This window comes from Pempheris klunzingeri, chromosome 2, assembly GCF_042242105.1.
Source record: "Pempheris klunzingeri isolate RE-2024b chromosome 2, fPemKlu1.hap1, whole genome shotgun sequence".
Classification (NCBI taxonomy): Eukaryota; Metazoa; Chordata; class Actinopteri; order Acropomatiformes; family Pempheridae; genus Pempheris; species Pempheris klunzingeri.
This window is the reverse complement of record NC_092013.1, coordinates 18,058,033-18,081,442: the sequence shown is the minus strand read 5'-3', so window position 1 is coordinate 18,081,442 and position 23,410 is coordinate 18,058,033. Positions and strand designations below refer to the sequence as shown.

Sequence of the window (23,410 nt, the reverse complement as noted above, 5' to 3'; positions counted from 1 at the left end):
GTGGAAAAAAATATTCAAGATATTGCAGGTTCATGTAAGAGCTTGATGATTCACGTGGCAAAGTCTGCACGCAAGTCTCAGAGCGTAAACGGTGGGAGCTACAGCTGCATGGCCAGTAAATATCTAAACAAAATAAGCTCCTGGTTGTTTCTCAGCTCGAGAGGCTGGATTCTAATTACAGGAACATGGCATAAACCTGGTCCCGGTTGGCTAATGATGCAAGGCTGTCGGTTTGAGGATCAGCTGAGGAACAGGCCTCAGAGAAATTGTATGTCTAAGCCATGGTTTTATTCATGTACAACTATTTATAGGTATGAATACTTCGGTGTGGGATTGTGTTACAAGCTTTACTGCTTAACTAACACTTTTGTTTAAGTTGTGACTTTGTCCATTTTTTCAAGATATAGTTTCAGAGATAATTTACGTTATTTATTGTTATTATAGATTACATTGATCATGCTGTCAACATATTGTAATGTGTTTGGCCGTCAGCTTGTTTGCACTGACCTATTGGGAAACCTATTTCCCCCGGCACCAAGAACACTATCATTAGGATGGATGACTGCGCTCTTCAGACCTACAAACTTCACTACCTGCTCCAACATAACATGATTAACAACAATGGAGGAAGAGGGTTCAATGAAATGCAACACAATATACTTTTTCAATCTGCAATGTGCCATCCACATAACCACTCATCAGCTGCCAAGGTTCAAGAAACAAGAAACACGGCATTGGCTCCATTCCAGATCCAGTGTTAATTACTCTGCCTCTAAATGCTCCGCTCCTTTTCATCAGCCTTGTTTTGCTTCCACCGGATGAGCTGTTTAATTGCCCATTATGGTGTCTTTTTATAGAGAAAGGGGGATGCATATTTTCCCCGAGTGTATTGGGTGAAGTGCTATCGACGTGCGCGTTTTGTGTGAGAATACTGGATCATGTTTTCACTACCTGACGCTCAATAGTTCCAGCAGACAGTAAGATATTAATGACACCCATGCGAACCACACTGTTTCCGCTGGTAACATTTTTGCTGTTCACGCATTTCAGAATTCAGGTTCAAAAGTTAACAGCATCACTTTAAGAAAATGCGCTCATTCCACTATTTTCCAGGAAAAGACAAGCAGATGTGGTCGGTAAACAGAGCAGGCATTCGGTTAGCCAGACCATATACATATGTGTTTAATATCAGGACAGATAACATTCAATATATTGTTACGTTTCTAGATCAGGGTCTCCAAACCAAAGTTGGGAGACCTCAAGTTTCAGGCCATTTCTATTGACTTTTGAACCTGACGAGTACCTAGTAACTATATCAGTTCTCTTTTTTATCAGTTCAATTAGCGATGAGACAAACAGTGTGAGGCAGGTTTAAATTAAACCGAGTAGTTAATGAGACAATTCCACTGCTCAGTACATGTGTTTTACTGGCTCATCTGGTGGACAGCCAAAGTATTAAGGCGGAAAACTATCTACTCTTAGTAATTAAGTGTGGAGCACAAATAAGAGAACACAATTCAATAAAGTCAGCATATCATCTGAAACCAAAGAGGAAAATTCAATCACATTTCCCTCTGCTGCCTGACAGATCCATTCATTTTGGCCACTTAGTTTTCAGTTCCCACCAACACTGCTTATTTTGTAGTTCTCACAGAGTTCTCTCACACTATTAAGCTTTTTAAAAATTGTGCACTCCGAAAAAATCTGTCATATCCAGTGTTTCTTTCTTAAAGGCACAAACAATAACAACAGCATGCCAAAAATGCTCTGCGCTTCAGAACAACAACATAAAACAATTTGCAGTAGCTTATACATATTAGTAAAAGCAATGCTGCATGCTTTTTTTATGGCAACAACTAAGGAAATGTTTATATTGAACATATCTGCAAATCAGAGGAGAGGTAGCAGAGGCAGAGGTGGTTAGCAGTGGTTAGCACTGCTACTTCACAGCAAGAAGGTTCCAGGTTCAAACCTGCTTGTCGGTTTGCAGTTTGAGCATGAGGCCCTTATGTGTGGAGTTTGCATGTTCTCCCAGTTGCTTGCAAAGACATGCAGGTTAAGCGGTGACTCTAAATTGGCTGCAGATGTGAGTGTGAGCGTGATGGTTGTCTGTCTCTGGTTGACTGGCGACCAGTCTAGGGTGTACCCCGCCTCTCACCCAGTGTCAGCTGGGATTGGTTCCAGGCTCCAGTCGCTCTTTCATGACACTGGCCTGAAGGAGCATCAAGGGTTTTGGAGTACCTTAAATGCCTCTATGAACTGTGAGTCACATCCAACGCTAAAACCCCAGCTGCTGACCATGTTGATACAACAACAACTACATTTCCTGACCCTTTCATGTCATGCAGTATCCTTCTCTCACATCTCTTCTTCCGCAAGAGGGACATGCATTTCAAGCAAAATCACTATTCAATAGTCAATGTGAACTATTCATAGATTCTTCCAATATTGCCCCACTCAGCCTCACTGCCGCCACCAGATGTAGCAGGCGTATGAACATCTCAAGACAAAACCATTGTGTACTCTGATCCTGGCATATTGAGTTTTCAGCATCTTTCCCTCATCACGTAGCTCAAACCCCACCTGGGAGATGCAAACCCTGATTTCCAGATGTCAAAGTAATTTGCTTAATGCGACCAACCATCCACCCCGGCCCACTCACTGCAACGTTCAGCTGGGTGAGAATGTCACACTTCCTGCAGAGAAACAAAACTTAGTCGGTGAACTTAATCCAGACCACAACATCTTCTTCAAAACATATACTGCTCCGTATAGTGAAAGGAAAAAAATGGGAGTTTTAAGCATCTGGCCGTCTGAATTCTTTTGATACCACAACTACATCTCTTTTCAAACATCCTCTCTTCTCAGCCTCTTTCATGTCACCAAAGCTTCTCGGCTGCTCCCAACAGAATTCTTGCATATGCTTTGTTTTCCTCTTGTTTCCTTTCACATTCATGTCATCTCCTCTGAAAAGTATCATGCCTCCCTGACTTTGTTTATATCTTTGCATTATACTGTGTCTTCAAAGTCACAACACCTGAAGTACGTAGATTTCATTCATCAAATAAAGTGAGAATGCCTTCATTGTTTTTTTGGGCAGCTTAGGTTCTTGCAGTAGCCAACTTGTAAAATTATCTATCTATCTATCAAATAATCGGTTACCACAGGGCAAAATAACTATGCTGTGCCTTGTATTGTTTTTTATACATCTCCTTATTGGCTTTCTGTCTTATGTAAAGTGCTTTGAACTGCCGTGCTGATAGAAGTTGCTGTACTATTAAACTTGCCTTTTTATAGCTTTGCCTTGATGTAAAGTGGATGAAATTCAAATTTCCAGACAACTCTGTCATGAACACAGAAGCTCAAGGGAGCCGTATTAAGACTTTACTCCTGTGCACATCTTATGTCTAACTATTCCACAGAGGATTGTGTGTGAATTGCTCCTTCATAGCACTTTTAACACTTGTCAGGTATTACAAATTTCTAATTATCAATTGATTCTTAATGTCGCACAAGATAATAGCTAGAGTCTGGAGAGGTCTAGTATACTAAATGTTGAATAAAGTGCTTGGAGCTTCTGGAAATACTGAACACCTAGGAGAAGACACTGATTTCAGTAACATTTGAGTTTTCTTTATTACACTGCTCAGAGCCGCAGAGGTAATTATACACCGACAAAATCATCTTGTAAAGTACCTCAAGCGTATTTTACAAATGCAATTCTACACAAATCTACTAAAATATTGATAATATTTTTGGTTTGAAAATCTCTCTATTCGTACAATAAGGCTTTTATTAGGCCTCATGTAGTGCTGTGGGTCCTAAAACCACGAAATGACTTGGCGTTTTTGCTGTTCTGGTTCCCTTGTCTCAAAGTCAGTTGGTTTTTTTGAATGGGTTTTTGGTTAGATCTTAAAAAAGGTCAAGACTGTAAGAGATTTTCACCTTTGTTGTAGTCAATGCCTCACTCATGAATTTTGAAACTTTTACATGTCTTAAAAAAGGTGGTGGCTAACATGTGGACAAGTAGAGTCCGGTTTTACGGCCTCCAGTTGTGTTTATACTTGCGCTCCGGCAGACTATTAAAACTCACACTTTCCAACAAAACTCACACTTTCCAATAGCTTAAAAGTCATGAGACCACGCTGTAGTTAATTTACAGCCTGACATTAGCTTTTTACCTCTTGCGATTACATTCACGCTTCAAAAGTGGTTCAGGTCAGCTGTGAAAATGATCTTGCTAAACAAACCAGGTAAGTATCGTAAACTTGCTACATTGTTTGTGATACTTATAGATATTCCATCACAATAATTTGGGAAAATCACATAACTTGAGATGAACTGTGAAATGGTTGGCATTAAATTGGACCAAAGAGGAACTGGACAAGTTATAAACACTGTTGCCCATAAAGTTGGAATAATTGTTCAATACCCCCAATTTTGTTAAATACACAGTTTGCAAATGTTAATTGTGGTTTAAGTTTCACTGTGATATGTTTGGAAGAGTTTGATCAATAAAGTTGAGAAGATATACACTTTATTTATCAAGAATAAATCACGTTGTCACAATCATTTCATGAGAAGAGGTAAAAAACATTTTATTCCAACTTTATGGGCAACAGTGTATGAACAAGTTATATTAGATTACCAACATTAATAGAAGAACAGCAAAAATCTCTGGGGACACTCATTCAAGTGAAGGAAGCATTAGAGACAATAACCCTTCTGTGCATTTGAAAATCCCCAGGCCCAGATGGGTTTCCAGGGGAATAGTTTAAGGCTTTCACTCCCTACTTACTTAGAACCTACATGTGCGACTACAGTTTCAACATTGCTTTAACCAGAAACAATGCCATTAGCCACCTAAACAGGGACCCAGAATACACAGCACCTATAGGCCTGTATCGCTAATTAATGTAGATGCAAAGACTTTGACTGAGGTCTTGACGTTGAGGCTTGAACCAATATAAATAACAGTCAAACCTGATCAAATTGGCTTTATTAAAGAAAGCTCCTTTAATAGGCTAATAGGCTGCAAGGCGTATGGACAAAGCCAGTGATAATTATGTGCAGAGTTTGGTAGTATCTCTGGACTCATTAAGAGACTTACTTTTTATGCTATGGAAAAATTTAAAGGGAACACAGTACTAACCTACTCAGTTCATCAGACCATTGAACCGCATCCGGCTGTTAGCTCATTAGAAGTACCTCAATGATTAGGTGCTTTAATGTTAAAGGCACAGTAGATAACATGTCTTTTTAGGCAGATGACATCCTGCTGTACTTAGTCGAGATAGATACTGCCATCTAATGTCTGCTCGAATGATTACAACAATTTGTACACGTCAGGTTTTTAAGGTAAACTAAAAACCGAAGCTGTATCTGTTGGTGCTATGGCAGGCTCTGCTCCATTTAATGCCTTTTCTTTGCAGTGGTTACCTAAGGAGATAACATGTGGTTGAATAAGAAGTGGTCCCTCTCTTAAAAAAACCAAAATGGTTTTGCTTAATCCTAAAACAATCATAAATGCATTAAGAACAACATATTAGGTGGGAACACAACCTGTTTCCTTGTTAGGCAGGATAAGCGCTCAAAATGAATATATGACCTACATTATTGGTTCCCCTACAGATGTGGCCAAAACAATTCCCAAAAGCTTTTTCAGATAAAATATTTACACAATTTATTTGGCAGGGTAAATTACATTGAGCCAAAGAGCAAGGGGAACTGGGAGTCACCCCTTCAGCATGTTATGGCAGCTATAGTGGAAAGCATGAGGAACAACCACGACCATAAATTCACTGGAATACTCTTATATATTAACAAGACAGACTATACTGTGTTTCTAAAGACACCTCTGCACCGGATGATTGGTATAAGGAGGTGCTGAGAATATTCCCTCAGGTAAAGCTGATCTATACCCTTCATGAAAATGTCGAAGGACTTGTCAAGATAAGGCAGCTACCCATGGACACAGTGGACCCCTTCTGGTCTGGCTTTCGTTGCACCTAATTAGTAACACTGGAACTGACAACACCTTATCCTAGCAATTTGAATGTATTTATGTCAGCCTGATGGTGTGTGTGTGTGTGTGTGTGTGTGCTGTTTTTTTTCTTTTCGTTTTGTTTAGCATCATGTTTGTGAAGTTGTGACTCCAGCATTTTTCAGTTTTGTTGAAAAAAAAAAAAAAAAAGACTTTGAGAAGGAAGTATTTGTATTTTTTGTCAAACCCTTAATAAAAAAAAAAAAATGAGGGACTCATGTTGGCCTCTGCCATTCCAACTGAGAAAAGTGAATCAGGCCCACAGAGTCTTTGTAACTGTGTTATCTTTACCAGAAAAAAGTCGTACCCTGAACCGAACAGTCTCCTGTATGTGGCTCGTGTAGCTCAGCAGTGAGCATAGAAAAGACACTGTGTTTTCCACCATATTCAAATATCCACTGCTTTAATAACAATGGGATTAGTTGTTTTTTCGGGACTCCACCACCGCAATAGATTCTAACATAAAAATAGAAAATTACATTTACATCTGAACCCTTACTCGAGGCAGAAATGTGCACTTTAAAATGGTCTGAGGGTGATGACATCCTGTCATCAGGGATGACATTCTTAATATAAATGATAAAACCTTTTCGTCATCCTCTATCCATCTACTTGTCTTCTCCTCTTATTTCACATCTTTCCCCTGTACACTGTAGGATTACAAGCATTTTACTGTTGGTCGCTGAGCAGGTTTTGATTCACTGTCTTGCTCAAAGGCAATTTAATGGCAGATATGGAGGAAGCAGGGCTTGTTTCACATTCATTTCCTTTACCCAAATTTCCCCATCTGGTTATTAAGCCAGTCCTCTGCTTACTTGTCCAGTTGTCTAACCTTCATTCCACCATCCGATTGTTAATGCCTTGCAAAGCGGAGGCAGCCAAGATGAAGCAACTAGCTTGTTTTATATATTCCACAGCAGTGTTAGTGAAATAATAAAGCTTCCGTTTCCCTCAGCTAATGATCGCTACTGAGACACTGACTCATAAAGCCTGGTAAATTGATGGGTGCAAATGAATGATACATGTATCTTAGCCATGTCAACACATATTTCATTATAGTGGATGATTCATTCATGATGTTTCCTAATGGCTTAAACCAAGACAGCCACAAGCATGCAAAAAGCTCGTGTAGGTTTATACATTAATTTATTTTAACGGTCGGATGCCTACTGAGAGGCATGAATGTACTGAAAATTACCCCCTTTCCTCTTTGGTTCTTTTGTTGTAGCAAGAGGAGAAACATAATATGTACATATCATGCTCATGGTCACCCTATGCAGTATTGATGTGAGTGAACAGAGGGAGGGAATAATATGAGGAACAACACCAGGAAATGGAGCCTATTCCTAGTGACAGACAAGGGCAGGTTGATGACAGAGTGGACTCACCAGGCGCTGCCAGTTGCCATGTTTGCTACTGTTCCTCTCTGCCTCATGGCTGCCCGCCTCATTACCCAAACGGTTCATTAAAACCTGTTTAACTGCAAAAAAAATGATGCCTTTTTGGTACCCCACATTTTAATATATGACACTAATGGCTAAGCAGATCCACTTGGACCAAAAGACAGGCAGTTATTGTGATGTGGGTTCAGACTGTGACGGTGCATAGTAATAACTGTTTACTGCCACTCTCTTTACTCCTGCTAAATACGTGAGGTCTTGTCTCTTCTAGAAAATCTGTGGCGCACTTCAGGTGAAAGTGCATTGACCTGTGGCACTCCTACTGAAAGCTTTTGGGATGCGCATACATGTAATCATGCATATGACTGCACACATATAATTGTGCATTCACACGCTCACCCTAAGATCTACTCAAGCATGTACACTCACAGTGGACTATACGGCATCAGTATCACATCAATCTTTTTTTTAGGCGGCACAACAGTTCTTGATATGGACCACAGCTATTCTTTTTTTCATTTGACATTAAACAAAGAGCAACCAAAGTGGTATTTTTATGCCACTCAGTTTGCAATATTTTGAACCAATCTAACCCTACTGTTCACAATAAATAAACACAATACAGGCTGAAAAAACAACAGAGGCAAAGAAAGGCCAAACTATCTTGCTGGGCTCAATTTAACATTACAAACAGGTTGACATGGTTACGGCCAAGAAGCAACTTTTCAACACAGAATGTAATCTGAAAGTTTAAATAGGGCTGGTTGGTATTAGTATACTTTTTAATGCCATTCTCAGTTTAACATGAAAGTTTTAGTGCCGATACGTCTTGATACACAAATTAACTGAATATAAACATGTTCCTGAATCTATGACATTATTGCTGTGTGAGCGCTAACGGCCACACTCTCACTCTCACATTATCTGGAAGCTTAAAGGACAGTAAAATGTTGCATGGCTTAGTAAGTTATGTCAGGCTCATCATATTTAGAGCCTACATGTAGGATGTGAAAATAACCAATGTTGGTGTTATCGACCACGAGTGTAGTGGCAGTAGTAACAGCAACTACCTGTGCCAACTTTGGTTTACCTCCATACTGTATTACTTGTGTTTCACAGGTTGTAGGGACCAACTTGTTTCTACAAGCTAATGTTGTCTAGTTGTCTAGTCTGATGTCGGACATCACAACTACATTATGTATGATACCGTCACCATATCAGAATACATACATAGAGAAAGCAACCAGGACTATGGTTTGCATTGTCAAGGTGATTGTAAACTGATGCGCGGAAGAGGCATGATACTCCCTCGCTCTCTGCGAAGAAAGACTGAAATAGTTCTTTGTTTCAAATCGGCACATTGCACACCTTTAATGCATCCCTGCATACACACACTTGCGCCATATGGAGGCCTGTGTGAACCAGAGGGGACACGCACTCATGGGAGTTCAACCAGACACACACTCCCATGTTCACATGCAGGTGGCAAGACAAGCACCTGCCGCTCTCTGCGACACACTGACCCTTGCTTCCTGCCTCCAGTCAGTTGAGCATAATCTACGGGATGAAGTCATGCACAGCGGTGTTAAGTGGAAGCTTTTTATTTCTTTGACACATGGAGTTAAGCTCTACGCCCCGACGAAACTTGGCTTTGAACCAGAAAACTAAGGCTGTCTATATTTTGTGTCTCACAAAAAAGGCACCGAGAGACCCAGATATGACGAGAGCAGGACTATCACAAAATAAATAAAAGAGCGTGTCCCTCCTCTCTTAGCATGGACCAACCACTTCTTATAGCCTGCTGGAAACAGTGATTACCTTAACTGAGACTCTGTGCAGACATAGAAAATTGAGGCTTTGGTGTTAGTGTAGTAAAGACTAAGTGTTGAAACTAACGTGAGTGGACAGTGGCAGGTTTTGAGAGCCTCAGGCTGATAACTATCTAGGAAATGTTGCATAAACAAAAGGACCAGCAAATTAAAATTGTGTTACTGCACTGACCACTGACCTGACAAACAGATAAGTGATTTTACCTGTCAAATCCAAAAAATTCTACTCTCTTTCCTAACTGACACACACTGACAGTTTCAATCATAATCAAACACAACTGGGTGCTATTTTTTCGTTTTTGTCTATCCAGGGGTTACTGTGCACCCTGAGCGCTATGGATTCTAATAAGCAGAGGGTCAAACATGAATGGGGCGTTATGAAGCCAGTACCCGTCAAGAAAAAACAAGCATTGATCAGCCATGACACAAGCTGCCGAACTACGATCTTTGTGGATCTACTTGTGACATGATTACTAATCTACTGTATCCATAATACAATCAAACTCCTTTCTACCACTGTTGACAGATAACATGAAACACAATCATAGCATTATGAAACTTGGAGTAATCGAGCCAATATCCCATGTCTGCAATGCTTCCATTCTGAAAGCTGCTGAGAGCCTGCAGACACCACGGGCTGCATCTTAAACAACATTCATCATTTGTCTTCTACTTTGATTAGCATCAAAAGGCCGATACCTAATGTGGCATTCCCAAATTAGAAGTTTTGACCTTTCATTATAGTGGCATTATCTGGCCAATCACTTAAATTTAAACTTAAATACCAAACACCAGAAAAAAAGAGTAGTTTTTCAAGACACTGATGTGTGTGTGTGTGTGTGTGTGTGTGTGTGTGTGTGTGTGTGCGCACCACTTTTTTTTAAGGAAAAGCTGATGAGTCTCTTCCTGCTCTTTCAAACAGTCACAGAGGTGAAATGAGATGTTAGAAATGCTAAAAAGTCAGAAAATGTGCGAGCTGATGTGATCAAGGTGACCAAGCCGAAGCGCGAGGCCTTTTGGCAACTGAACAAATAGCTACGAGGTTAAGATGAGAAAAAAGAGGGCACAAGAAAATGAGGCCATTACAGTTGGCTATTTGCCGTTTTATGTTTATTGCGACACAGGGTCAGGCCTCAACATCTATGATTAAGCCAAGAGAAACACACCCCAAGGTTACATGAGTGGAGCCACTTGTCAGGTCCTGCGTCTGCTATTTAGGTAATGCACTGTTTCCCCTACCATCAATTTTAAAATAATGAATCAATATATAGATATTAGGAAATAAACTTGACATTTACTGTTGAAATAATGTCCCATAATGCTGTAGGGTTCAAGTATAGCATTTTTGAATGTTGTGGCGTTGGTTAAATTGACTGCTCGCTCTGTCAGTCGGTTATCAGTCACCCACAAGGGAGCCTGTTTACCACAAGGGTAGATTCACACTCCTGTGGTACACGTAAGCAAGTATAATGTGTTATCTAATTTTAGAATCATTCACTCTTTAATACTGCTTGGTGATGTATAAACATCATCAACATTATGTTCAGTGCACGCATTTCCTGTTTTTAGTCTGAGTCCATCAAGCTAGCAGAGACATGGAAAAGCAGCTAATGTATTCAAGTGTTGCACCCTTGACAAGCAGAGCAGGGTCCATAATACTTAGATCTAAAGAAATGTGTTATAATCTCTGGTATCAGGAAAAATCACATTTGCTAGTTGAGCAGCATTATTCCTTATTGTTAATATTCATGTGTTGTGTTATTCAGAGCTGCACAATAGGTAATTTAATGTGCAGTGTATAAAGTGTGTAAATGCAAATGATACTTATTTACAGGATTTGTTTACAACCTTGTGTGTTAATAAGCAGCAATGTTTGTGTTTATTTTTAGTTTTTCATGAGGCTGCATGTGATGCTGATGGTGCAACTCACCATGTACCCCATCCATAAACAATAATCTCAGTACTTATCTGCCCAGCTGTTTGCTTCTCGGGGAAGCAGGAGCATAAACTCAGTGACAGAATAAGGGTGCAGCGGCAGTATTTTAGCTGTGTCCACTCTGCTGCCACCTCCCATCCACTGATTTGTAACCGAGGCCTGGCACATCCATTGCAACTGACAGTCTGGCATTAGGACAAAATTACTTTCCCCATATGAAAAGAAAAATGCTGCAGCAGCCACGGTTGCAGCATTACATGAATGCCTTTTCTTTGACTATATGTCAAACCTGGAGAATATTAATGTTTAGAGTTAAGGACAACGTGTGTATAAATGAGTACTGTTATATATTAAACGCATATTCAAAAACACAAATGCATATACTACACACTTACACACACACACAATCACAAGGGAAACAGCAGAAGAGGCTGAGCTGCTCTAGTTCAGCAAATTGCAACCTAAGAGACGAGCAACTTTTCTGATAACTGTGCAGCCTATGGAGATAAAAAGACCATGTACTTTGCTTTTGGGAGGTTTAACCAACAAAGCTGCAGGTCAGCATTTAACTATATAGCAGAAGCTCTTCAATCTGGATATTTAATTTGGAGCTTTTACAGAGTGTGACCTGTTTGCATGCGCGCACGCACACGCGCACACACACACACACACACACACACACGGCCATGTACACATATTTGAAACTGAATAGAGCCATAAATTAGACGGACTGCGCAAATATGCTGCCTGCACCTTTCTGAGGTCTGCACACTGTGAACTGGGCCGGTGTGAACTGTACACTCAGCAATCTGTAAGTGATTTCTGATGCTTTTAAATTCCCACACCAACCCCCACAGCTGGGAAAAAAGAAAATCCATTGCAAGGGAATAGTGAGATAAAGAGAGCGCGAGCTGAGGAAACATTAAAAGGAGTGACTGACAGTTGTCTTCAGCACGGAGGGAAAAAGTTAGACAAGAAAAATGTATGATGCATAACCAGGGTGACAGAGGTTAGAATTCATGTATTTATGCATGTATTTCATTAATTGCACAATACTGTTAATTAAACATTAAAATGTGACATCCAGACAGCATATAGATGAGAGTGAGCAGAGGAGCAGAGCTTGGGGTCCTGCAGGCAGAGGCTGAATATTGAAACATTGCTGGAGGGCATGTAGGATTAAAGTGCTGGATCTCTGATCTAGCAGCTACACACTTCTGTCCGCTCACTAAAGCACTGAACCGGTGTATTTACTCAGGACAACTCAGGACTTTAAAACTGTTCCAATTATGGAAGTTTGAACAACAGGGCCTGAAGCTAACCTCTGGTCCTTAACATACATTTATTCTAGAAGGTCCACTGCAGTTCAATACAAAAAAAAAAAAAGTATTTTTAATGTTTAATAGAGATTAATTTCTTATCACAGAGATTAAAAGAATAAATGAAATCTTTTAAAGCTGAGAAGTTGCTCTGAAAAATAGCCTTGATGATCTTTATCTACAAAAATGCTCATGTTAACTAAAACCACTTTTCTCATAGAGAGAATTTCTGAATCTCGTCTTTCCTTGAAACTTTGCCTTTGCCGACAGTCAGAGGCAGATGACTAAGATGCCAATATTCCCAATGCCCCATTTTCACAAGGTTGCAACTCTGAAACTGTATACCAAAATACTGAAAACAAATGCAGCAAACAATGGATGAGCTGTTGCCTTCAGGCCCTGGTGGGTGAACAGATGATAACAATGACACGTGGAGGTTGTTTGAGCCTTGAGTGACAAGCCTCTTTTTTTCATGAGGAAGGAATCCAAATCGTCTTTTATTAATTCAGTCGACAACTGTTGACTCGCCAGTTAAGACGAGTGAGTGCGGGCACATCGAAAACCAGATCGTTACATCACATCTGAGCGAGGAAATCATCAAAACAACGCTAGATAAGAACTTATCCGTGTGGGGACGCCTTGTTCTGAATCTTATGCATGGCTGCTCCATCGCCTCCCTCCCACTTCTTTTCTTTCAGATAGTTTCTTGTAAATGAATGGGTTGTTTCACTCTGAAATATGCCACTTGTTTTTGCACCATCTTGCCCCAAGGATCTTCTACAAGTTAAAGAGTCATCTGCAAGAGTTAAGAGATTTAGCCATTATATCATTATTATTTTCTCTATAGTTCTATTCCTACAATGTGTCTCTTAATCAGATATAGCCCTCGAAGCCACTTCTTAGCAGGTTACTGACTTTCAGAATTTAATTACGAGGATTACCTCAGCATAGGCTTTATCATGTTGAGTTCCTGCCTACATGTGTGGATGTATTAGGCATGAAAATATTCAAATGGGATTGAATGATTTGTTTTTCTGAACGCTAACAAGAACACAGCCATTACCGTTTGTTAGTGTTCCTTATTTCGAAGCCCCAGTGAAAAAAAAAAAAGAGAGAAAAAAAACACTGAAGTCAAAAGGAAGTTGACAGGGTATTTTTAAGGTAGTTGATGCACCCAAGAGACAAGGAAAAGAAAAAAAATAATCAAGGCAGTGGCTGGTAAGATGAAAGCACAGCATCCCACAGGGACCTAGTGTTGTTCCAATGGCTTTTATCACTCTTTCTATCCCCAGACGCCAGAGCACAAGATGACAGCAGCGTCGTCTGCGAAATAAAGAAACATCTTTGGACCTGTTTGTCGCTCGCTATCCCAAGTGTCGTACTTAATAATACATTTAAGACAAAAGCTACATCATGCAATCACAGGAAACTGTGCACGCTCTTGCTCGCGGTCATCAATCAGCTCATGTAATTATCAGAATCAACTTGAAATGCCAAAACCATTAATCACGTTTTCCAGTAATTTATCTTTAATGAGTTCAAAGGTGTTAATGAACTGGAGGGAAGGACAGAATTTGCCAGATGTAATGTACCAAGGCCAATGTAACAGGTTTCCTATAGAAATCACTAAATTACAAAAATGATGAAAAGTGGGAAAGAGAAGGGGAAAAAAAGCTAATACGAGTCTAGATGGTAATTAGCTGACTAATGCAGCAGTGAGCCACCTGTCAGTGCTATGTGAATTATCACTGAGACTGAGACTGTCTGCAGAATCTAAGCCATACATCCGCTGTTTGTGCCGTTGAGTGGAGTGAACTGAGAGCTTCACACACTGTGTGCATGCAGGGAGGACGTTAGCACAGGGAGCTCAGAACACGCTGCTTCGCATTCAGCTAGTGCACTGCTGGTCTCCCTCAGTGTCTATCAATCCCCACCTCTTTCTTCCTTCCTTCTGTTCCCACTGGCTGCCTGGCACCACTAACCCAGAGCCAAACAGAGACTCCCCCGCTGGCACACACCGACGCTCTTATTTCAGGACAGTTTCCTGCCCCCACCACCTTCTCTTCCTCTCTCTCTCTCACTCCAAAGCCCTGTGCAGCCATCCGTTGCCTCTGATCTCAACCAAAGTGTTGATAATTGATTCTTTAAGGGATAAGTTCTCTCCCTCTCTTTCTTTCTTTCACTCCCTCCCCCACTGCGAATCTCCCCCATCCAATTCATTATTAAAAATCATTTTTGCAAGGGTTGGAGCAGTGACAGGGTCACACGGAATAAATGGATTTTCAGATCTCTTCTTGAATTTGTCCTCATCTATGTCCCCCTTTTCTGTTCACTTTTAGTCCACGCTGCACTACAAACATCAGGAAACTATATTGTCAAACGCGTCATTCTTTCATTGAGCAATTAAAAATCCAATTAAGAGGTCATGTGAAGGGGTAGTGTTTTGTCTATGTGTGTCAGGGGGTTGAAAGGACATGCTTGGGGTTTTCAAAAGCCCTGTGGCAGGAAGTCTAGTCTTATCGTATCATTCCCTGCTTCTCTGCTGAAAAAGCCAGCATACACTAGGCTATGAGGCAGCTGGCCGGATGCTGGATTTACTCTTGTGCTTCTTTGCCCCATCGCTTCTTATTTTAAAAAATTAACAATAGTTACTGAGAGTAAAAGCACTTTGCCACTTCATAAAGACCACACACCTAAATAAGTGTTATCTTTGCCAGCACTATCACAGTCTGCTATGTCTCAGAAGTGATTCTATCCCCAAATAGCATTAAACACCCATTACATAAATCAATATATGTCATCAACATATTTCCATTTTACCCAAGCCATACATGTTAATAAATTTGCTATAAAAGTTGGCCAATTTTATAACAGCATACACACAGACACACACACACGTATATGTGACAGGCAGAAGTACAAACTGGTGTGTGTGACCTTAAGTGATTTGATGTGTCACAGCCACCAATAACCAACCAGCGACGATGGGCTGACAATATTAACTTTCAGACGGGTAAAAACCACAGTGGCAATAAACGGGTCCTTGAGCTCATTCGATGGGGCTGCGGTGGTACATCAGATAAAAAAGGTTGGGAACAAGAGATATATTATATACTAGTATTATTGTCCCACTCCATTACTGTGTTCAGTGTCAAATATTTGATTCGGAGCTTTAGATGGTTTAAAAAATATTTTGAATTGACGCATTAGAAAATCCTTATTCCTTATCACAATTCAATTTCTAATTTCAATCGCCAGATGATGAAAGTAAAAGACGAGACTGTGTCATTCAGAGTCACTGGCCTCGTTACACTCAAAGAGAAGGCGTTTTTTTTCCATTAGGGATGCATCCATTACTCGGTAACAACCTAATTGATCCATGTCTTTGAGTTCTACAGTAATAGCAAATTGATTGATTTATCCTCAAGAGAGAAAGTGGTGGGAATTGTCCGGCCAAAAAGAATGGCAGAATCATCGGCTTTGAGCTGATGGATGAGACTGGAATAGCGATGAGTAAAAATAGGGTGGAACAAAGGTGAGCTGTGTCAAAAACAGTTGATGAGGAATGGGAGATTAAAGCGTGTTTGAATTGCTGATATTACAAATGGCAGGTACCTCAAAAGACTCTCAGTCTCAACGTCATTACATTTAACAGCTAATATAATTAAATAAGATTGCATCAGGAATCAAGCTAAGAAATCAGACGGCTCGAGCTGGCCCCGGCTCGAAGCCTACACACGACTACCAGCATTTTTCCCCACCAGCAGTGAAACGCACTCCCCTTGAACACAAAAGAAGGAATTTCACACTCTCTGTACCTCTCTAAGGAAACACTTCATATGGGTCATGAAGAGAGAATTAGATATAAAGACGACTTTTTAAATAATCCCAGTCAATCCTTCAGATTGATTCAAAGGTTGTTTGTGAAATGTGATCCATGGGCAGGTGTCTCAGAAAGGCTTTCCTTATTGATCACATCTCATTAGCGATACTTCTCTGTACCACCAAGAGTGGACCCAGAGGGTCAATGGACAGCGCTGAAATGGAGCCAATAACTCAATAGAATGATCATGGTAATTACTTAAGAGTCTGGGTTACACAAAGGTGGGGCCTGGAAGGTGATGGGGAGGGGTGCTTGTCACAGATTTGACAGGGGGACTGTTAATAGGCTTATAATGTTTTCATACTGGCTGCTTTATATCTACTTGGCCAAATAATGGCCTGTATGAGAGGTTAAATGTCGTCATGGATTCGTCTCAAAACAGGTAAAGTTGTTGTTGAAACGTGTTGTGAACAATAAAGTAGTTGTCCATTACATTCAAATAAAAAAATGTTGTCCACAAATAGGGATCATTCAAACATGAACAAATCCAAAAGAAATAGATTGATAAATGCATTGTACATTATATCACCTCACAAATATTTCAGTCAAGTTGTCTGCTTAACTTTCTCAACCTATCTGACAGGCTAACAGTAAGACATGTTACACAACAGTGTGATGCTGTTAGAGATGAAGGGCTTTCGGGGAACGTTTGTGTTATGTTGCTTCTGGTTAGTGTAGATTTGCTGTGAAGAGATCAGCGCAAGATGCTTTTAAACTATGTGTCCATGGTCGGTGGTTTTATCAGTACTTTTCTCAATTTAATTACATTTTAATGGATTAAAATGTCAACTAAACTTGATAAAATGTCAACTAAGTGACTGCAATTGCACTTTGACACAAAAAAATTAAATTCATAAATCAGTGGACATCCTTGAATCCTCCGAGATTCTTCCGCAATTCTTCTCACTTAGCAACCAACTGTAAGTCCTTTTGACATTTTGTTTTCAACAATCACATAAGAGTGGAAAAGAGAGACCTGTTGCGCTGCCATACTTCATTGTGCCTGGGCACACAATTGGGCAGCTGGAAAAGGGAGATAGAGTGCAGCTCTGCAGTCTCTGAGAGGTTAAATGGGCACCAACCTGTGTGTCTACTGATAGTACTTCTATTGCGGCCACTGCGGTGGCAGCTGCTGTTTTGTGTCTTTGTGCCTCTCTGCAGCACTTGACCATTATGTTCAGTTTCATCCCAAGGTCTTTGTTGTTACCTGGGCCTCTCTCTCTGAGTCTATCTGTCCCTCTTTCTCCTTTTCTTTCTTGTGCTTATTCTCTCTCTCTCTCTCTCTCTGTCTGTCTCTTACACTCTCTGCCATCCCCCTTAGCTTCAGTTTTGAGTCTAGCAAAGATACAAGTCTGTCAGAGTTTTCCCCAGCGATTGTAGTCAGACGTGGGTGTATTGAAGTGTTTGAAATGGAATAACTTATAGATTGTGACATCAATCACATATCAACTTATTATCTGTGCAGGGCTCCTTAGGGATGCACTAAGACAGACCCAATAATTTCATTCTTAAACTGAGTCTGTATATTTAGGATTTTTCCACGTGGCTACATATGTGTCTCTTCAATTAAACACAGTATCAGGAAAAATCAAATTATGGTCTTTGTATTTCAATCACTTCTTAGTGTTTTCTTATTATCTCCAGCAGCTATGGTTCAGAGACTGTAGGCCACCTATTAATATTAATTGAGGGTAATTTTTCTATCCTGCTGTTCTTTAATCAGCTGAACTAAAAGACGTAAGCCCAACCTTCTGCATTCCTAATTAGCAAAAGTCTTTCCAAGGAGAAAGTGCAGACAGAGACACAATGAGTGGAACTGAGGGAGTCAGAGATAGGGAGTTAGCAATCTTTACTATTTCCAGCAATATTGACTGAAACTTGGTTGTATGACACTGTGTCCCACTAGGCAGTGGGACCAGTGGCCATTAATTGATGACAACATTGGCCTCAAACAAGGAGACACTGCAGCTCTGATTGAATAATGGCGGACTCTACATCTGAATGTGAACCTGAAAACAATGTGAAATCAATTCTGGCAAAGCAGAGGCTGAGAAGCATCTAAGTTCTTTTATCCGTCAGAACATTAGACAGTATTACATTGCGGATTCTCACCATCCCAGTGGAGATAGCCTGCATTAAGCGTTACCATCGCTGCAGTCTAGACTGCTTTATTTTCCATCTTTATCAGAGCACTGACAAAATGATGCCATGCATCTGAACTCCCAGATGCCATATGCAATGTAGACCTTTTGTGTCTGGCTATCTTCCACGGCCAGGGAGCAGCTAGTGATGCACGCTGCCGATGCTGGGGGTAAACAAGCAGAAGCTGCCGACAGTGTTAATCACAGTTTTACTGCTTCCACGCTCTGGGGTTTGGAGCCAGAGGCTGGTGGGAGTGTTCTTCATGCTTTTTTTTTTCTTTTTCTATCACACTGAAGATTCTTTCCACACCATTAGTGCTCTCTGCTGAGCTGTTCTGTCCAGGTCCACTACTGTACTAATACAGTAGAGCCCTGCAAAGCACCATCTGCCATAAGCATTACTAACTATAGTAAATGTGGACACATCAGCACATTAGAGGAGCTGCACCATGTGGGCCATGTTTCAGCCACTGCTGTACTACATAGTATTATGAGACACTGGGGGGAAAAAAATCACTCAGAGCATGAGATATTCTACCTCAAAGGACCACTGAAGGACACGGGGAGAGGACCAGATTTTCTAAGCCTTTTCTTGCCTTCTTTCGGACATGGCCTCTGCCTACATACATGCATGTTATGTATCTGGAACAGCAGTTTGCTGGTCATCACAGGCTCTCCCCAGGGCTGTGTCCTAAGCCCACTGCTCTTTACCCTGATGACCCACGACTGCAGCGCCAGGTCCACGACCAACCACATCATCAAGTATGTAGACGATACCACGGTCGTGGGCCTGATCAGGAACAATGATGATCAGGCCTACAGAGAGGAAGTGAAATGGCTAGGGGACTGGTGCAAGATGAACAACCTCATCCTGAATGTCAGCAAAACCAAGGAGATCATTGTCGACTTCAGGAAGCGGCAGACCCAGTACATGGCACTAATAATTAACGACACAGCAGTGGAGGTGGTGGAGAGCACCAGGTTCCTGGGGGTACAGCTGACAAACCGCCTCTCCTGGGCACAAAACACAGCGGCCCTGGTGAAGAAGTCACAACAGCGGCTTCACTTTTTGCGCAGGATGAGAAGAGCCTACCTCCCCCCTCCCATCCTCAAAACCTTCTACAGGAGCACCTTAGAGAGCGTCATGACCAACTACATCTCGGTCTGGTGCGGCAGCTGTTCAGCTGCAGACTGGAAGGACCTGAGGATGGTGGTCAGAAGTGCTGAAAAGATCATAGGGGGGCCTCTTCTTTCCATCGAGGACATCGGGCTCAGTCGCTGTCTCACCAGGGCCACCAACATTATAAAGGACAACTCCCATCCCCAACATGGCCTGTTCTCCCTGCTGGCCTCGGGCAGGAGGTACCGGAGCCACAGAACCAGGACAACCAGGTTCAAGAACAGCTTCATCCCCCATGCCATAAAACTCTTGAACTCAGGCCCCATGACAATCGAAATGTTTATGTACAGATTTTAAAGTGAAATAATTTATCTGCAAATGTAAATTTTATTTATATAATTCTTATAATTTTTATATTCCTTATTTAAAGAAAATGTCGTTTTGGAGAACAGATGCAACAAAATCTCGTTCATACGTGCACTGTGTGTATGTTGTGAATGACAATAAAGTCTTTTGAACTGAACTGAACTGAACTGATCTGAAGTGCCTGTAATGTATTCAGTAACGTGATTCTCTTTCTTTTGGCGTATGGCAGACTGGGCAAATAAAAACAGTAAATGATTTGCATTTGCATTGCACCTTTGTAGTCATTTACTACCACTATGACTTTACTACGACTACTCAAAGCGTTTTTACATTCACACATCAGGAATCTAAGTTGGAGGAGACTATTCTTTCACACAGCTATGCTTCAGGAACGAGTTGGGGTTCAGTGTCTTGCTCAGGGACACTGACATGGAGGCGGGAATCAAACCACCGCTCTTCTGATTAATGGACAACTCACTCTACCGCTGAGCCACAACCCCCCAAGGGGTAAATGTAGTTAACTGTGTACTTCACTAGACTTACAAAGGTTCATGCAATTTGTGAGGGTCAGTTTTGTGTGGAAATGTCTTGGCCTCTAAGGAGCTGGTCCGGTTTATTTCACAGAAGGCTGTGACAGTGATAACTTCCTTTACAAGTGACAGGAAATACAGGGTGAGTGCATCACTAAATGGTGTGTGGAGGAGCTGCACTGAGTTAGTTTAAGAGAAAAAACAAGCATTTTCTAACAAATTGCACCAAAGAGGAGATATTTGGTGATCTATGGCGACTGGATTCTTTACGAGACATTTACTAATGCATATTAGGTCACAATTACGGGATTCTCAAGACATCAACCTTATCAACACAGTGCCATCATCACTGGCCACCTGCTCTGGAGTGAGCATCTGCTGGGTAGTTCTCCGTCTGGACCAGCTCCCTCTCCCACAGCCGGCTGCCACTGGTTGCAATGTGTAATATTTCATTGTGAGCCCCGTTTCTCCTGCAGCCTTGTTATGTTTAAAAGAAAAAAGGGGCAATATCTTTTTTTTTATGATTTTCACCTTGAACTATATTTCTTTGAGTTGGAGTTGTCTTGTTTTGGTGGGGGTTTTTTTTCTGTATTTGTTACTAATTCCATTTCGTTGTCCATGAATCGATTATTTCAATTTTTAAATGGGTTAAGGGCTTTGCATTGCAGAAATTTCCCGGCATCGTTTAGAATATGCTGCACGCACAGAGCAACAACAAGGTGGCCCCCCTCACTACTGTCACAATGATTCTAACTGTTCCCTAACTAACTTAGTAAGACAATAAATAGGAAGAAACATTAGGAAAATGAAAATGATAACCTAAACAATTATTCTTCATAGCGACAAACACACAAAGAAATATCAGTCATTGCATAACATTAGTCCAAACGTTTACTGCAACCCTGTTTCCAGCAGCAGTAAGCAGCCTTTGTCGGCAAACAAGCTCTGATAAACACACTGTGTGCTACGTGCCCGACATTATACGCCACCAAAAGTTAGGCTGTGACGAAGCTCAAACATTCAGCAAATAGAAGTGAAGGAATTGCTACTTTTCTATGTTTTTTCTGCAATAAGTCAAAGACAGTTGCTATGTTTGTAAATTTCCTGGTGTCAGCAAAACGCATGTCGAATTACCAACCAACTGTTCTTTTGTGAGTGTGCTACCTAGAGAATAAGATCAATAGTGCAGTCAGTGTCTCCATAAATATAAACAGGTGTTTTGGCTGTTATTAGACAGACAGGACAAAAAATGTACAGTAACTGATGACAACCACGGCTACACTGTCAGGACAACAAGGTAAAGCCTGTGTGCATCAGACAGCTTAATATTTTCTGCTGCTGCTGTATCTGATGACTCCATACAGTGTACAGCAGATATAAAGGTCACACAGGTTCCAGGTAATAACTGGAAGACCGTAACCATCCGATAGATGAGAAAAACAAACACTCCTAGAAAATCTCCCAGAGCGACACATTTTTTTAACTTCTTGCTCATAAAGCAAGTGTTAGGGCACTGACCCAGGGTTCAGCAACAGACCGAGCTTCAACCTTTTATGAGCTAGAACATTGCTCTACCTTTTAGAGTCTGTAAACTATCACGCTAAGGGCCAGCATTTGGGGCCTTGGAGCAGACTTGTACATAGAGTGTGCCATCATAATAAGATGTACACTCAGTGGCCCTTGTCCTTGGCGTCAGCCACAGTGTACACAATGGCTCCTCATCCCATGATGAAGCCCCTCAGATTGAACGCCTTATATATCCAGTCATGTAGTTTCCCAAAAGCAAACTCAAAATCAACGATGATTGCTCAATAGAGGTCCTGTTATAATCAACAATATCAATGCTGACTATATTGCATCAGCTGGCCGTCGTTTTGGCAGGCCTCAGCTGGCCCTGCAAAAGACATTCAACCACTGGCGCGCTTGACTCACCACTTTGAAGTCTTCAGCACTGCACTCCATGCCTCGGTAGTAGCAGGAGAGCAGCATGTCCTTGATGTCGTGGCCCGTTCGGTCGTAGAATTCGCGCATGTTGAAGGGGCGGGGCTTGTAGTTGTCAAAGTCTGCCCTCTCCTTCAGGATCTGCAGGACATGTTCCTCCACCAGGTGTGGGTCTCGGATCTCATACCTGGACGAGAAGGTTCTGGAGTTAATGAGGACACGAGGAAGCATATTCATAAATGCACATAGATGGATAAACCACTCATGTCTAATCTGTTCATTTAGATACAAAGCCAACTTTTTATGAAGACACGACCATGCTTTGTTTCTGTACTACTGTTTTCACCAAGAAACAAATGTAATCTAAAAAATTATCACAAATTACACACAAGAAAAGGTATATTTGCCGTACTCACTTACAAAATTATTGTATCCTAACAATGCAAACAACAGAGTAGACAGCAAAACAGTACAATGGATTTTCACAGACTGTAATTCCTACCCATGAAAGAGTAAAAAATAGACATAACTTCAAGGAATTCCCTGAGAAGGTAGAGCAAGACAAAACTTAGCTCTACCTGAGTTCCATTTTAAATGTGCATTTAAGTTTTGGCAGGCAGACAGGCATTTTTTGCAGGACAATGGGGACGGGAATGTAAAAATTTAATGGAGAAGCAGCAAAATCAGCCTATTCGCCCTCAGTCTGAATGAAAGGTACATGCCAGCTCTCCCAAGCCTGCAGTTAGTAAGCTCTCACAATATTATCCACATGTCTGGAACTGGCAGCCTAGCTGTGGCACGTCAGCCGCCACAAGTGTTGCTGAGTGGGAGAAAATGGCTCATTATTTAAAGGATGGAAGGATTTCTTTTCACACAATCATGTTAATCATTCTGTCAAATAA

General features: G+C 41.1%; 1 protein-coding gene across 1 annotated transcript in view; it reads right to left on the bottom strand.

Moving 5' to 3' along the window:
- Window positions 1-23,410, bottom strand: part of asic1b (acid-sensing (proton-gated) ion channel 1b) — a 150,930-nt gene that overhangs the window by 120,215 nt on the left and 7,305 nt on the right. Inside the window, exon 2 of the mRNA XM_070845225.1 lies at window positions 22,500-22,695. Within this exon, the coding sequence (XP_070701326.1) occupies window positions 22,500-22,695 (196 nt within the window). The remainder of the gene's footprint in view (window positions 1-22,499; window positions 22,696-23,410) is intronic.